Source organism: Mustela lutreola, chromosome 5, assembly GCF_030435805.1.
Source record: "Mustela lutreola isolate mMusLut2 chromosome 5, mMusLut2.pri, whole genome shotgun sequence".
In the NCBI taxonomy this organism is placed as follows: domain Eukaryota; kingdom Metazoa; phylum Chordata; class Mammalia; order Carnivora; family Mustelidae; genus Mustela; species Mustela lutreola.
In genome coordinates this window covers 26700047-26712515 of record NC_081294.1, presented here as the reverse complement: position 1 = coordinate 26712515, position 12469 = coordinate 26700047, and the positions used below count along the sequence as shown (strand labels likewise).

The window sequence follows — 12469 nt, the reverse complement described above, 5'->3', positions numbered from 1 at the left end:
GTTTTCTCTGTGTATTTACACGTGGCCGCCTTTCTCCTTACATTGTGTTCTTTCTCTCCAGTGCACTTAAAAACCAAGGGCTGAATTGTCTTTTAGGCTTTGTCACCACCCTGCCCCACCCCAAGTCAGCAAACATGATTTCTATCTGTAGGAGGTATTCAGTAAGCGCTCATATAAAGTCAAATGAAAAAAGGTTTTCTTACGGTTGATTCCGTATCCCTTTGACAATAAAGGAGACCAATCATTAACTGTGTGACACATATGTTGGTGGGATATTGGATATTTTTTCCTCTGTGTTGTCCTGCTGTTGTAGTTCTGGGGTTTTTTTGTTTTTACTTTTTTAACATGAACTGGTACAATATTGTAATCATAATTATTGTAAACCCAATGTTGTAATACTGGGTTTTGGTCACTTGCTGATTGTAGCCCAAAGACATAAAGCTTAGTTTTCCCCTTCTTACACATATTCTGAAGTATTCTTTTTTCCTTGCATCTCCACCCAGAACTGTGGTTTCTTTAAAAAATAAAAATAAAAATAAAAAAGAAGAACCGTGGTTTCTTTGGTGGGTGGTGGTGATTGGCTTGGGGGACTCACACTGTCACTTTGTCTCCCTGGTCAGGGCACCACATTTGCCTTCGGGAGTCTGTGACATGTGGTGAGCCCTGACAGAAGATTCTTCCAGAGCAAGTATGATTTTGCAGTCAGTTACATGGGGGCTTGGTTAGAGATGGCTTTTTTATCCCAGTACTTACGTGTCAGATCTCTAGAGACTTGTTGTCACGGCCATGACCTTGAAAGAAAGCCCGGAAGTTGGCAACCATCAGACAACACCAGAAAAACAATGAACTTGGGCAACAGATACAATTAGTACTCGAGGCAAGATCATCTCTGTGACTAGGAAATAATGGGAACATGTAGTCATGTAGTCAGTCACCTAGAAGAATCCGAAACTTTTTTAAACCTTGCATGTGTCTGTTTCAGTTCTCCTTCCTTCCGTTGACTTGGGCTTATAGTTTCTTTTAACAGAGGGGTTGAAGACAAGAGTTTAAGTGGTAAGTCTGCATTAGAGATGCACGTAGTGGTCAGATCCAGCTTCTCCTCCTCTCTGACTGCTCTTGCCTTTGATGATGGAAGTATGAAATACTAGCCAAGACCTTTTTTCATGGCCCTATGTTGTTGTTGCTATTTTGTTTTTTTTGTGAGTGCTCCTAAGAAACAGAGAGGATGATGAATGATGTGGAATTAAAATAGGCTGGGAGACAAGAGACCAGGTGCTGATCCAGATTACCATTGGCCATGGGGAAGTCACCCCTTTGGACCTCCATTTCTGAGGCCCCTTTCAACCCTGGCTTGTATTTTATATCTTCTTCCTACCTTTAGCCCTAAGGCTGATCGTTTGTTTGTTGATATCTAAAAGTTGAGGTTTGGCAGAGTCTCCCAGAGCTGTATTTATCCATGGCTTCCTTGGGCTATCCCAACTACTCAGTCCCTGTCTACCCTGTGAAGAGGACCTCATTCAGTAAACTCAGTGCTGGGCACCACATGATAGCATCGCCCCTTTCAGTTAGTGTCACACATGGGGAACATAAGGCCCACTTTCTTGCAGACTCTCCGGGATAGCTTCCATTTCCTCTCTTGGAGAAAGAAAAAAGAATTGCCATCTTGGGATAGTGCCATGGTTACCATGAGGAGAAGTATCTGGAATTAAAGAACTTAGGTCCAGAATACAGTGAACTACGTACAGATATCATCACTCATTCATTTAGCCATTCACTCTATTATTTGAGAAACATGGAGTACCTATTGTGTGCTTGGCATGGAGGATAGAATGACAAATAAGACAAGCACTCCCTCCACTGCCTTCCCTGCCTTACTCCAACCAGGTAAGGTAACAGGCCTGGGCCCCATTCTGCCATGTGACCCTTAGGCAGAATTTAAATGAGGAGCCTTGTTCAGAAGGAAGTTGGTAGAGCATTAAGCTGTGTTCTTTTAAGGGCACCCTGGGCTTGTTACCCATACCTTGACCTTCATCCCGAACTCTTGTAGCCCATTCTTTTTAGCCTAGAACACTGACCCATTGTTGTCCAGTTCCTCAGTCTTGTTCCCTCCCCCACCATTGCCTAATTTCCTCGATTCTGTATGACTCATCTCTCTTGGTCTTAAATGTTAAAACCTGACAGTTTTTAGCCTCTTGAACTAATTCACCAACTTCTTAAAACTACTACTCTGGACTCCTCTGTCCTTGGTTGGTGTCTCCAGACTTGACTAACGCCAGACCCAGTGATCACTAAACCAGGTCCTGATCTTGCTCATACTGGCTACTTTCCTCTGTTGCTGGGAACAAAGGCTCCCATTCTCTGAGTGCCCCGGAACCCTGATACAGGTGATTGTATCACTTAACTCACTGCCCAAACTGCCAGCCTCGGTTCCTACATCCTTTATTCAACCATAAGCAGAATGTGCTGCTGCCAGTATCCACATCTTCAGGAGATTCCTGGAATGTGTGAGAAAAGCAACTGCCTAGGATTCTGCTCGAACCTGACCACCCAGATATCCACCCACTTCCCAAGCCTGTGTGTTTACATCCTTCATTCTTCCAACTGTAGCTTCCTAGTCTCTGCCGCTGATCTACTTGGCTGGATTTGGTTCACCTAGAGTTAGGAATTGATAACAGTTTCAAGTTTGCTGTTGGCTTAAGAGAGAATAAGTCCCACTCTGTGATTTTAGATGGGTGAATGACACGAGGAGGTCAGTGTCATAGATGACTGGTTTGCCAACAACATACACAACTGCCTGGGACAGGGAAGCTGCGGGCTAGGAGGTGAGTCCACAGAGACTGGATGAGAATCTCATAAGAAAACATTTCCGAAGAAGTCTGAGGTAGAAGGTAATGCATCATAAGAAGAAGGGATGTGGCTTCCTTGAAACCAGAATATCACCTCATGTGGAAACCGTCTTAGATCAAGTTTTCTAGGAAAGCCTAGGCTGGAAGGAACAGGAAGGGAAGGGGAGGCATAGGCATTCTACTGGACAGTTTTCCTATCAAGAGACCTCAGGGCTGCCATCCTTTGTCCCAGAAGCATTTAGGGTCAGGAAGCCCCTGTCAACATCTGTTCCCTCTCCTACGTTTCCTTTCCTCCAGCCTCTAGCAGGTGGGTTGTGGTTGCTCATTGTGTGTGCCAAGGTTTCGGTGCCCCTAAAACTTGCTTTTTAAAATAACTGAAGCTAAAACTCATAATCTAGGACAAGGCACTTGGACTTCTCAAAAGATCTACTGGGCACATTTATGTGTACGTAGTTCTTCCTCACTCTGATTTGGGAGGGGGTCAAATGCAGGGTCGTACCTGAACTTGACATTGACGTGTCTTTGCTGTCAAGACAAGCATCAGGGGAGAGATGGGCCTTGCCCAGGAGCCTCCTCACATTAAACTATGAGATTTGGCCCTGCAGTGAGGATTGTTTTGTTCACTGTGATCTGACAGCATCAATCTCCTTTAAAAAGATGAGCTTTAAAAAGATGTCTGGGGTTAATAGTATGACCTCTTTGTGAACACATTTTTATTAGAAGTGACTGGAAACCAAATATGCTATCAGGTAAATCCTTTTTTGTGAATTACAAAGGACAGCTGGATAAGATGCACTTTAGCCCCAATAATCTATTTCAGCTCTTAACGATAATTCTGAAGCAAGGCCAGTCTTCTGCCCCGGCCCCAGAGGCCCTGAGTATTCTTTCAACTCAAGGGGCTCAGGACTCAGTGATGGGATGTTTTCTCCACATGAGTCTCCATGGGCCCAGATGCCTTCTTTGAGGTCAAGATTAACATTTCCCTACTTCCCCCAGTTTTCCCAGTATTGCCCCCGTACTGGTGCAAATGACGAATGTTTCCTAGGGAAGGTGGGAAAGAAGTGATTTTCTGAATGAAAAATTCACCATTCTTAACACATTGGATATAATCTGACTAACCCTGGAAAGCCTTCTTTTGACACAGAATAAATGTCTCAGTAACTTTCTACCCTTACTTTTATCTTTTTAAGATTTTATTCATTTATTTGACAGAGAGAGAGAGAGAGATCACAAGTAGGCAGAGAGGCAGTTAGAGAGAGAGGAGGAAGCAGGCTCGCCATTGAGCAGAGAGCCTGATGTGGGGCTCGACCCCAGGACCGTGAGCCCATGAACTGAGCCAAAGGCGAGGCTTAACCCAAAGGGCCACCCAGGTACCCCAGTTTTCTACACTTACTTTTTAATAGGATTCTCATTTCTATAAAGAAGACCGTTAAGGGTAGGATACTCAAGGGGATTTTTAAAATCTCTTTCTACCAACCACATTTTTTATTAAAAATGCTATTTTAAGAATTGGTTAGCAAACCTTAGATATACATATATGTACTTTCCACCTAGCTATGTGATGTAGCATAGATACCTTCCTCTCTTGCGAACTCAGTTTTCTCATTTAGTAAGCAAAATCTTTGTGGCCATTTGTTTCCAATTAAATACCCATTAATAGCAGATTGGTTAAATAACTGGGTTTATGTTATTTTTGCAGTTGTTGAAATGCTCCAAAAATATGGAAAGATATGTAAGGTATATTAAATCCAGAAAGCAGTACCTTGGAATAGTTCATGTAACACGATCCCACTGGTTTAAAAAGTTATGTGTATATGTGCTTTATGTATGCAAGCAAAAGTTTTAGAAGAGAATCCAATAAACTATTAACTGTAATGATCTTTGGAACATAGGACGGGGAAGGAAGGAAAATTGAAATTTTTATTTTTCATTTTATACACTTCTCAAGTGTGGTTTTTCTTATTATGTGCAAAGGAGTCTGGTGGTACATCATGGTTCTTTTTAACTCCAAATTGCTATAATTTTATCTTTTCACTTCCCCCTAGATATTCTTTTACAAATATGAATTATAAATATGCATTACTTTTGATCACAGCTAAATCTGCCTCAGTTTACATCTGTTCAGAAGCAGCACTTAGATTCACCGAAATCTTTAATCTAATCTGATGTACCTCCACTTCGAATTTGGGAGAATCTGCCACGATAAACATTTCTCATTTTGGATTTTCTCTCTTAAGTGAAAGATAAAAAACAAAAGTCTTTTGGATTTTTTTTCCATTTAGTTCTCATTGTTTTTTTTTTTTGGGGGGGGGGGTTGTTTTGCTGTTTATAAACAAAGGTGATGCCAGTAGATCTACTTGCATGAGTTCTGCTATGAGAAGGCAGGGGACATCCCAAGTCAGAAAGCGACTGCAGGTTGCAACACTCCAAAGCATTTCAGAAAATTGGATTAGCCTCTTGACATGCGATAAATAGTTTCCCTGAGATCATTATAAATTTGTACTTTTAGGGCACTTGGGTGGCACAGTTTGTTGAGCATCCGACTCTTGGTTTCAGCTCAGGTCATGATCTCAGGGTTGTGAGATTGAGTCTTGCATTGGGCTCCATGCTCAGCTCAGAATCTGCTTCAGATTCTTTCTCCCTCTCCCTCTGCCCCTCCCTGCTCACATTCTCTCTCTCTCTCTCTCAAATAAATAAATAAAATTATTTTTAAAAAATTGTAGTTTTAATCAGCCATCTCAGGCAAGTATTGTGAGGGCCAAATGCAATTTAATCAAATACTATGAGACCTGCATTTTGGTCTTGCTGGATGGGAGCTTCCAGTTTGAGAAACAGAGCAGAGTATGTGACTCCTGAGCTTCTGAGCCAGTCGTACCTGCCGGCCAGCCCTAGGATCTGAGCTCCCAGCACCCCCCGTTACTGTAGTGTCTGAGGGAGAAGAAACAGTCAAGTCACTTTCAGGTGACAGAGATGAAGGTTTGCTTGTGGCTGAAAAACCTAGTGTGTCTCTAGTGCAAAATGACCAGGATGATCAGGGTCTTAAAGCCAACATTTGTATGGAAAGGTTAAAAGAACAAAGAATGTTCTGCTTAGAAAAGAAAAATAATTGAATATTGGAGTTATGAGGGATATCAGACATCTCACTGGAGCCTCTTCATGGTGCAGAGGACATTTAAAGAAGTTAAATAAGTCAGTGAACACCATAGAGCTCATTGAAGGTGATGCAGAAACTGGGACTCATGTGTTCTGACCCCCTTGTCCTGGCACGTTCACGTGTTTTTTTCCATTCCATCGCACTGATGAGGTGGTGGTTCTTAAGAAGCACAAATAGGATAAATGCCTGAAGTGCTTAGCATAGAGTCTGCCAAAGGGAGGAGAGCATTATGTGTTCATTCCTTTTGTCCCCAGTATGTCTCCTGCCGTGACATCCAGTAAATGAGGGTAGGACAATAGCTCGACTTGATCATCATCTTTAAGTGGACACCCTCTGTGCTTTGTCAGGAAAGTAGAATGTAAGTTCATATTTTAGCAAAACATAAAAAAAAAGAAAAAAACCCATTTAATGAACAGAATTGTCCAGCGATACAAAAAGCTGTGGTCAGAGCAGAGTTTCTCATCAGTAGCTATATTCAAGAGCGCCAGGTGGCAGATGATCCAAGATTCCCTCAGGGATTCTCTTAATGAATTTAAGCTATGATTAGATTATTTCTAAGAGTCTATCTTTAATTTGCAGGCAGTGGGGAATGCATGAGCAGAAGGGCACATCCAATACAGGGTTCAAGAAGATTCATCTGATAGCAGCAGCAAATGGGGAAGTAAAAATGCTAATGGGAAGCTAGTTAGGCTGTATATTTTTGAACTATCAACTTAAAATCACAGAAAAGTCAATGCTAGATCAACCACAAACTCTTTAGAGTCAAGTCTGCCTTTATTTCACCTCTTCTCCCAAAACCGTGTGTACACCGAGTCACAGAGCTCCTGGGAATTCGGCTCCCAGCCAAGCTCTTTAAAATTCACTGTGTCTAGTGCATCTGCGCATTCCAGTGACCACCCAGGAGGAATGCAAGCAAGCGTGCTCAACAATGAGGATGAACGATGGGTCAGAAATAGGTAGTGTTCAGCTAAGCCAGTGTGCCGCTTTCATTACTGTGTCTTCTTTCCTTAGGTTATGTTGACATCGGACTGATTCCAAAAGGAGCAAGGGACATACGGGTAATGGAACTTGAGGGAGCTGGAAACTTTTTGGCCATCAGGAGTGAAGACCCCCAAAAATATTACCTCAATGGAGGGTTCATTATCCAGTGGAATGGGAACTACAAGCTGGCAGGGACCACGTTCCAATACGACAGGAAAGGAGACCTGGAGAAGCTGATGGCCACGGGTCCTACCAATGAGTCGGTGTGGATCCAGGTAATGTGGAAGCAAAGGGAACTGCTGATAGGTATATTACTTAGGGTCTTTCTGATTTTCTTTTCCAAGGTGTTTGCTATAAGACACTAATTAAGAACTTATAAAACTTCTTTTAACAAGGAGCAGGGAGGAAGCAAGACATTACTTTGTGCTGTTAATCCTTTATTGCCTAGAAATTACTGAAACCCTAAAAATGAAGTGCTGGGGCCCCAAAAGTCATCAGTTGGGAGTTTGGAGTTCAGCTTCCAGTATGATTGAAATAGGCTGTTTATTGGAGGGTGATTGTTTCTCAGGTGTAAAAAAGGTACTGTCAGTTGATGTCCATCTGGCATGAGTTTCCAGGTAGCTTTCCGGCAGTGGTGTTGGACTGACATGGTTTTTTCATATGTTATCATGTGGTTGTTCGTAGGCAGGAGGTTTGATTTTGTGAAGCTCTTAGAGGAGAATGGGGTCATAAGGTAATATGTGCACCTTAAAGGCATGGGTGATTCATCTTACATGTTGGCAAGGAGCTATAGAGAAAGAGTGAAATCATCATAGCAGAAGAGACAAGGCCGGTTGGTGATGACCAGTGGTCCAAGAGAGAGTCAGATCTAACCATATTCAGAAGTAAGAGAGAGGTGGTTCCAGAGGCAGAGATCAGAGCACTCACAAAAACCAGAGATGAAGGCTTGACAACTATGAGTCATAAATGTCTAGAAACCAGACATCTTACCCCCGATGTGGTAAGGATTTCTATACGGGAATCCTGATCCCAAGGACCATCCAATCCATCACCTGTAAGTTTAAAATGAAACCATTTTAAATGTGTGATGAGGGGCACCTGCATGGCTCAGTCAGTTGAGTGTCTGACTCTTGGCTTCTGCTCAGGTTGTCATCTCAGAGACGTGAGATGGGTCCCAAGTGGGGCTCTGTGCTTCGCGTGGAGTCTGCCTGGGATTCTTTCCCTCTCCTTCTGCTCCTTGCCTGGCTCGCATCCTTGCTCATTTCTTTCTCTCTCTAAAATAAGTAAATAAATAAAAGCTTTTAAAAAGAAATACATAAACATGTGATAAGTTGATTGCCTACGGGAGAGGGAAGTGAGGGAAGCTTCCAAGAGTGGTATGACTTGGCTAAAGCCCATGACCATTTTACCCCCAGAACTATATGCTTTAAAGGAACTAACCAGCCTGAGAGCCGGAGAAGAGCGTCATAAGACAACAGCAACAACAATAATAAGCATCAGTATTTATAGAATGCTAGCTCCCTGCCAGGCACTATTCTGTTCATAGCGAATCACTGTACATTTATTTACTTATTTAACTCTCACAACACCCCTTTCAGTCATGCTGTTATCATCCTCATGTTGTTAATGGGGAAACTAAGGCACAAAGTGATTAAGTAACTTACCTGTAATCACCAATTTAGTAAGTTCACGAGGGTGCAAGGTGGCCCGCCAGTCTGTTGTTGGAAAAGACGCCCCCCCATTCCCTCAGAGCAGTTTCTGTAAGAGTAGACCTCCCCGGGAATTCAGCCAAGAAATAATCGAGTGGAGATGAGGTATAGGTAGATGTAGACACGAATGTAGATAGATACAGATACAGACAGATGTGTCGATGGGTGTGGAGGCGGAGGTGGTGATATGTTCATGGATTGGCCTTTGCTCCAATGCATGCCTTCGTCACTACTTTAAGAGGATGGGCATTCTGTGGTGTTGTCACTAAACTGTGTTTTGTAGTATCAAGTCATGACAGGAATGTCACCCCCCCCTTTGCCTTTCAGCTTCTGTTCCAGGTGACTAATCCCGGCATCAAGTATGAGTACACAATCCGGAAAGATGGCCTTGACAATGACGTGGGAAAACTGGTATACTTCTGGCAGTACGGCCATTGGACTGAGTGCAGTGTGACGTGTGGGACAGGTGGGTGGCAGCTGGTCTGTCTGGAAGTCCTTGTCCTCTTCACAAAGGGCCATCCAAGGGTGCCGAGAGGTCTGTAGGCTTCCACAAACATGGCCCAGGGGCCTCTGTGGGAACAAATATGCTGGTCATGGTCTAAGGACAGAGGCAGTTTTCCCTTTATACTGTCCTTCATAGAAGGTTCTGTTTGAAAAAAGTGTTCTGTATCTTGTTTTGTCTTGTTTTCAGCTTTATTGAGCTGTATGCGACACTAATATTGTGTAAGTTTAAGATTTACCACTGGACGATTTGGTCCATGTGTATATTGTGAGATGTTTACCACAATAAGGTCCCACGCCCACCACCGCACATAGTTACCTTTGTTGTGTGTGGTGAGGACATTTAAGATCTGCTGTCTTAGCAACTTTCAAGCATACAACACAGGATTACATGTGTTCTAAAAAGCAAAACAGAGAGATTTAAAAGCCTGGTTGAGGATCTGATTTCTGCAAAAGTCAAACATCCCTCCCAGAGGCGTTCGATAAACATGGCCAAACCCGAACCATGAGAAACTCTCCCAACTCCCACCCACTGCTCTTTGTTCCGCCCCCAGTTTACGGAGTATTTGTATCTACGAGGACAGTAGCTTTCTGATAAAATTGAGCACTGGAGAGATTCCTTGCTGTTAAGTATGTCAAGATGGAATAAGTTCTTTGTGTTTTTGTTTTGGTTTTGGGGTTTTTTAAAAAAAAATATTTATTTATTTATGAGAGAGGGAGAGAAAAAATCTTAAGCAGGATCCCCACAGAGCTCAGAGCCCAAGGTGGAGCCTGATCTCACCACCCTTGAGATCACAACCTGAGCCGAATCAAGAGTCAAATGCTTAACCAACTAAGCCATCCAGGAGCCCAGGATGGACTGAGTTCTGCTACCAGAACAAAGAAATCAAAATCTCAGGAATTCAACACAATGTGGGTTTATTTTTAACCCATTTTAAGTCTGGTGCAGGTTGGGTGGCCCGGCTTCATCTCGGAGCTAAGACATCTGAAAGGAGTGGCTGCCAGTGTGCCCTGCAGGAGTAGAAAGAATTGGAAGAAGCACACTGGCTCCTTTTTTTTTTTTTTTTTTTTAGATTTTATTTATTTATTTATTTGAAAGAGAGAGAGCATGAGCAGAAGGAGGGGCAGAGGGAGAGGAAGAAACAGGCTCCTCAATGAGCAGGGAGCCTGATGCAGGACTCGGTCCCAAGGACCCCAGGATCATGACCTGGGCCGAAGGCAGATGCTTAACCCACTCAGCCACCGAGGCATCTCAGACTGGCTCTTATTAGGGGCTTTGGCCTGGTGGTGACACAGATGATTTCTGCTCATCTTTTGTTGGTTGGCCTTAGTCCTCTGGGTACAGCAACTGCAGAGAGAAGGCAGGAACTGTGGACAAGCACAGGGACATTTGTGTGGCTCTCTCTGCTGCAGGCTAGATGCAATTCACTGAGGCCTGGGAGGGCAGAGTCCAAGCCTGTCAGGTATGTGGGGCTCTGTACTCATTTGAGGGGCTTTAATTGTAGTACCAGGTGAGAAGGCCTCTGCCTCGGTCTCTCCTTTTGGATCATGTCCAAGTCTATTCTGGAACTTCCTGCCTCGAGTCTGTCACTACTGCCTAGAAAGTACGGCCCGAGTCAGCAATGGAGCCAAGGCAGTGACAGTGAAGGAGTGGATAGTTCAGAAGAACCCAGTCTACTCCCCCATGGGCTTCCCACTCACGTCCTGTGTCTCTGCACCCCTCAGCCCCCTGCTCTCTCCCAGCCCCAGGAAGCAGTCCTGGAAAGAGGTGTAGCAGACACTGTGTCACCCCATCAACCTAATAAACAACGTTTGTATCACCAGCTTCTTTCTCTCCCTCCTTCAGTACAGAAACCAAGGGTTTGCCTTCAGAAATCCAGGAGATCCTGTTCATTTCAAAATGAGTTTTGAAAATCTGAAACTTCTGGAGATCCATTAGGGCCCAAGGTGGGATGTGTGGCAGCAGCCGGCCGTGGGGTCGGTGTCACTGACGGGGTTGGTGTCGGTGGTGTTACCCCAGGGCTGTGGTGAGCATTTCTTTTTGGATGTCCCGCCCCACTGCACAGCGGGGGCTGGGCTAGCCCAGGAACTCAAGGAATTTAAGCAGAAAATGAGTCAGCGAAAACTAGCAGTTGCGAGGGAACTGAGGTCACAAGGACTGTAGTCACCAATACTTTTTCCAGATCTCATTCCCACTTATCTCTTCCTTCCATGAAGTATAGGGTTAGATGTAGGCTTAAATCATTTGTGCTGGGACACCAGGAAGGTTTGAAAACGGAGCCAGTCCAGATTGGGCAGGGGTCCCTCCACAAACAGGAGAACAACCCCCTTTATGCTCCATGTGATGAATTCTTTGCATTACACACGCAGCATTTCAGAGCATAGGAAAAATGGCTGATGTGTGTGGTCACCGGAAAGCAGGCTGCTCTTAGCTGGGAAATGAAAAGTCCTAATGTTCTGACCAGGTGTGAATCAGGCATTTAGCGTTGACACAGCCAGACTCTTGGTCTTGGACGAATGTCATCCTGGTTGGCAAACCTTAACAGGAACTATCAGGGAGCCATCAGTGTCCACACGCTCACCCCAATCTCGGTCCCACTGCCCGTCGGAGTGACGGTGAGCTCTCTTACTGTGACGGAGAAGAAAGACAGCATTTCTACTCTCATGCTGTCAGACACAGAGGGCGAAAGGCATGTCCCCTAGGACACACGTTGCTAAATACAGAGATGGAAGACCGCGTGAAACACTGAATCAGTCAACGATGTTTTATTTTCCTTGAATGAACATTTTCTACATCTTTAAAGTAAGTTAAATACTTTACTGGAAAATTAAAAATAGAAAAAGTCACACCCTTGACACATGTCTTTTTGTGCTTTGCTTTGCCTTTCGGTATCCTTTTTTCTAGTCAGGGACTTTCTAGTTGCATGCATTGGATGTATTTACGTATGTATACACACACCTTCACTGAACGTTGTGGCGCGGGTAAACTTTCCAAGCACTACTTGGTCTTCTCAGCTATCATTTTTATGAATCATTTCTATATTTCCCTGGCAAGACAAAGCAAAATGTCCTTAGCCAATTTCTTGTAAAGAATAATTTCATCAGTGTTAATCTGCCATTGAAATGTCTAGGTTCAAAGAGTGTAGGGCGCCTGGGTGGCTCAGTGGGTTAAGCCGCTGCCTTCGGCTCAGGTCATGATCTCAGGGTCCTGGGATCGAGTCCCGCATCGGGCTCTCTGCTCAGCAGGGAGCCCGCTTCCTCCTCTCTCTGCCTGCCTC

General features: G+C 44.0%; 1 protein-coding gene across 6 annotated transcripts in view; it reads left to right on the top strand.

Moving 5' to 3' along the window:
- ADAMTS12 (ADAM metallopeptidase with thrombospondin type 1 motif 12) overlaps positions 1 to 12469 on the top strand; it is a 290913-nt gene that overhangs the window by 221546 nt on the left and 56898 nt on the right. For 3 of the 6 annotated variants that reach the window (XM_059173745.1, XM_059173743.1, XM_059173744.1), the window contains 2 exons: positions 7012 to 7256; positions 9018 to 9156. In XM_059173745.1, the coding sequence (XP_059029728.1) occupies positions 7012 to 7256; positions 9018 to 9156 (384 nt within the window). Of the gene's footprint in view, positions 1 to 7011; positions 7257 to 9017; positions 9157 to 11037; positions 11139 to 12469 lie in introns of those variants that run through there. The other 3 variants (XR_009353736.1, XR_009353735.1, XM_059173746.1) reach the window with 2 other exon arrangements.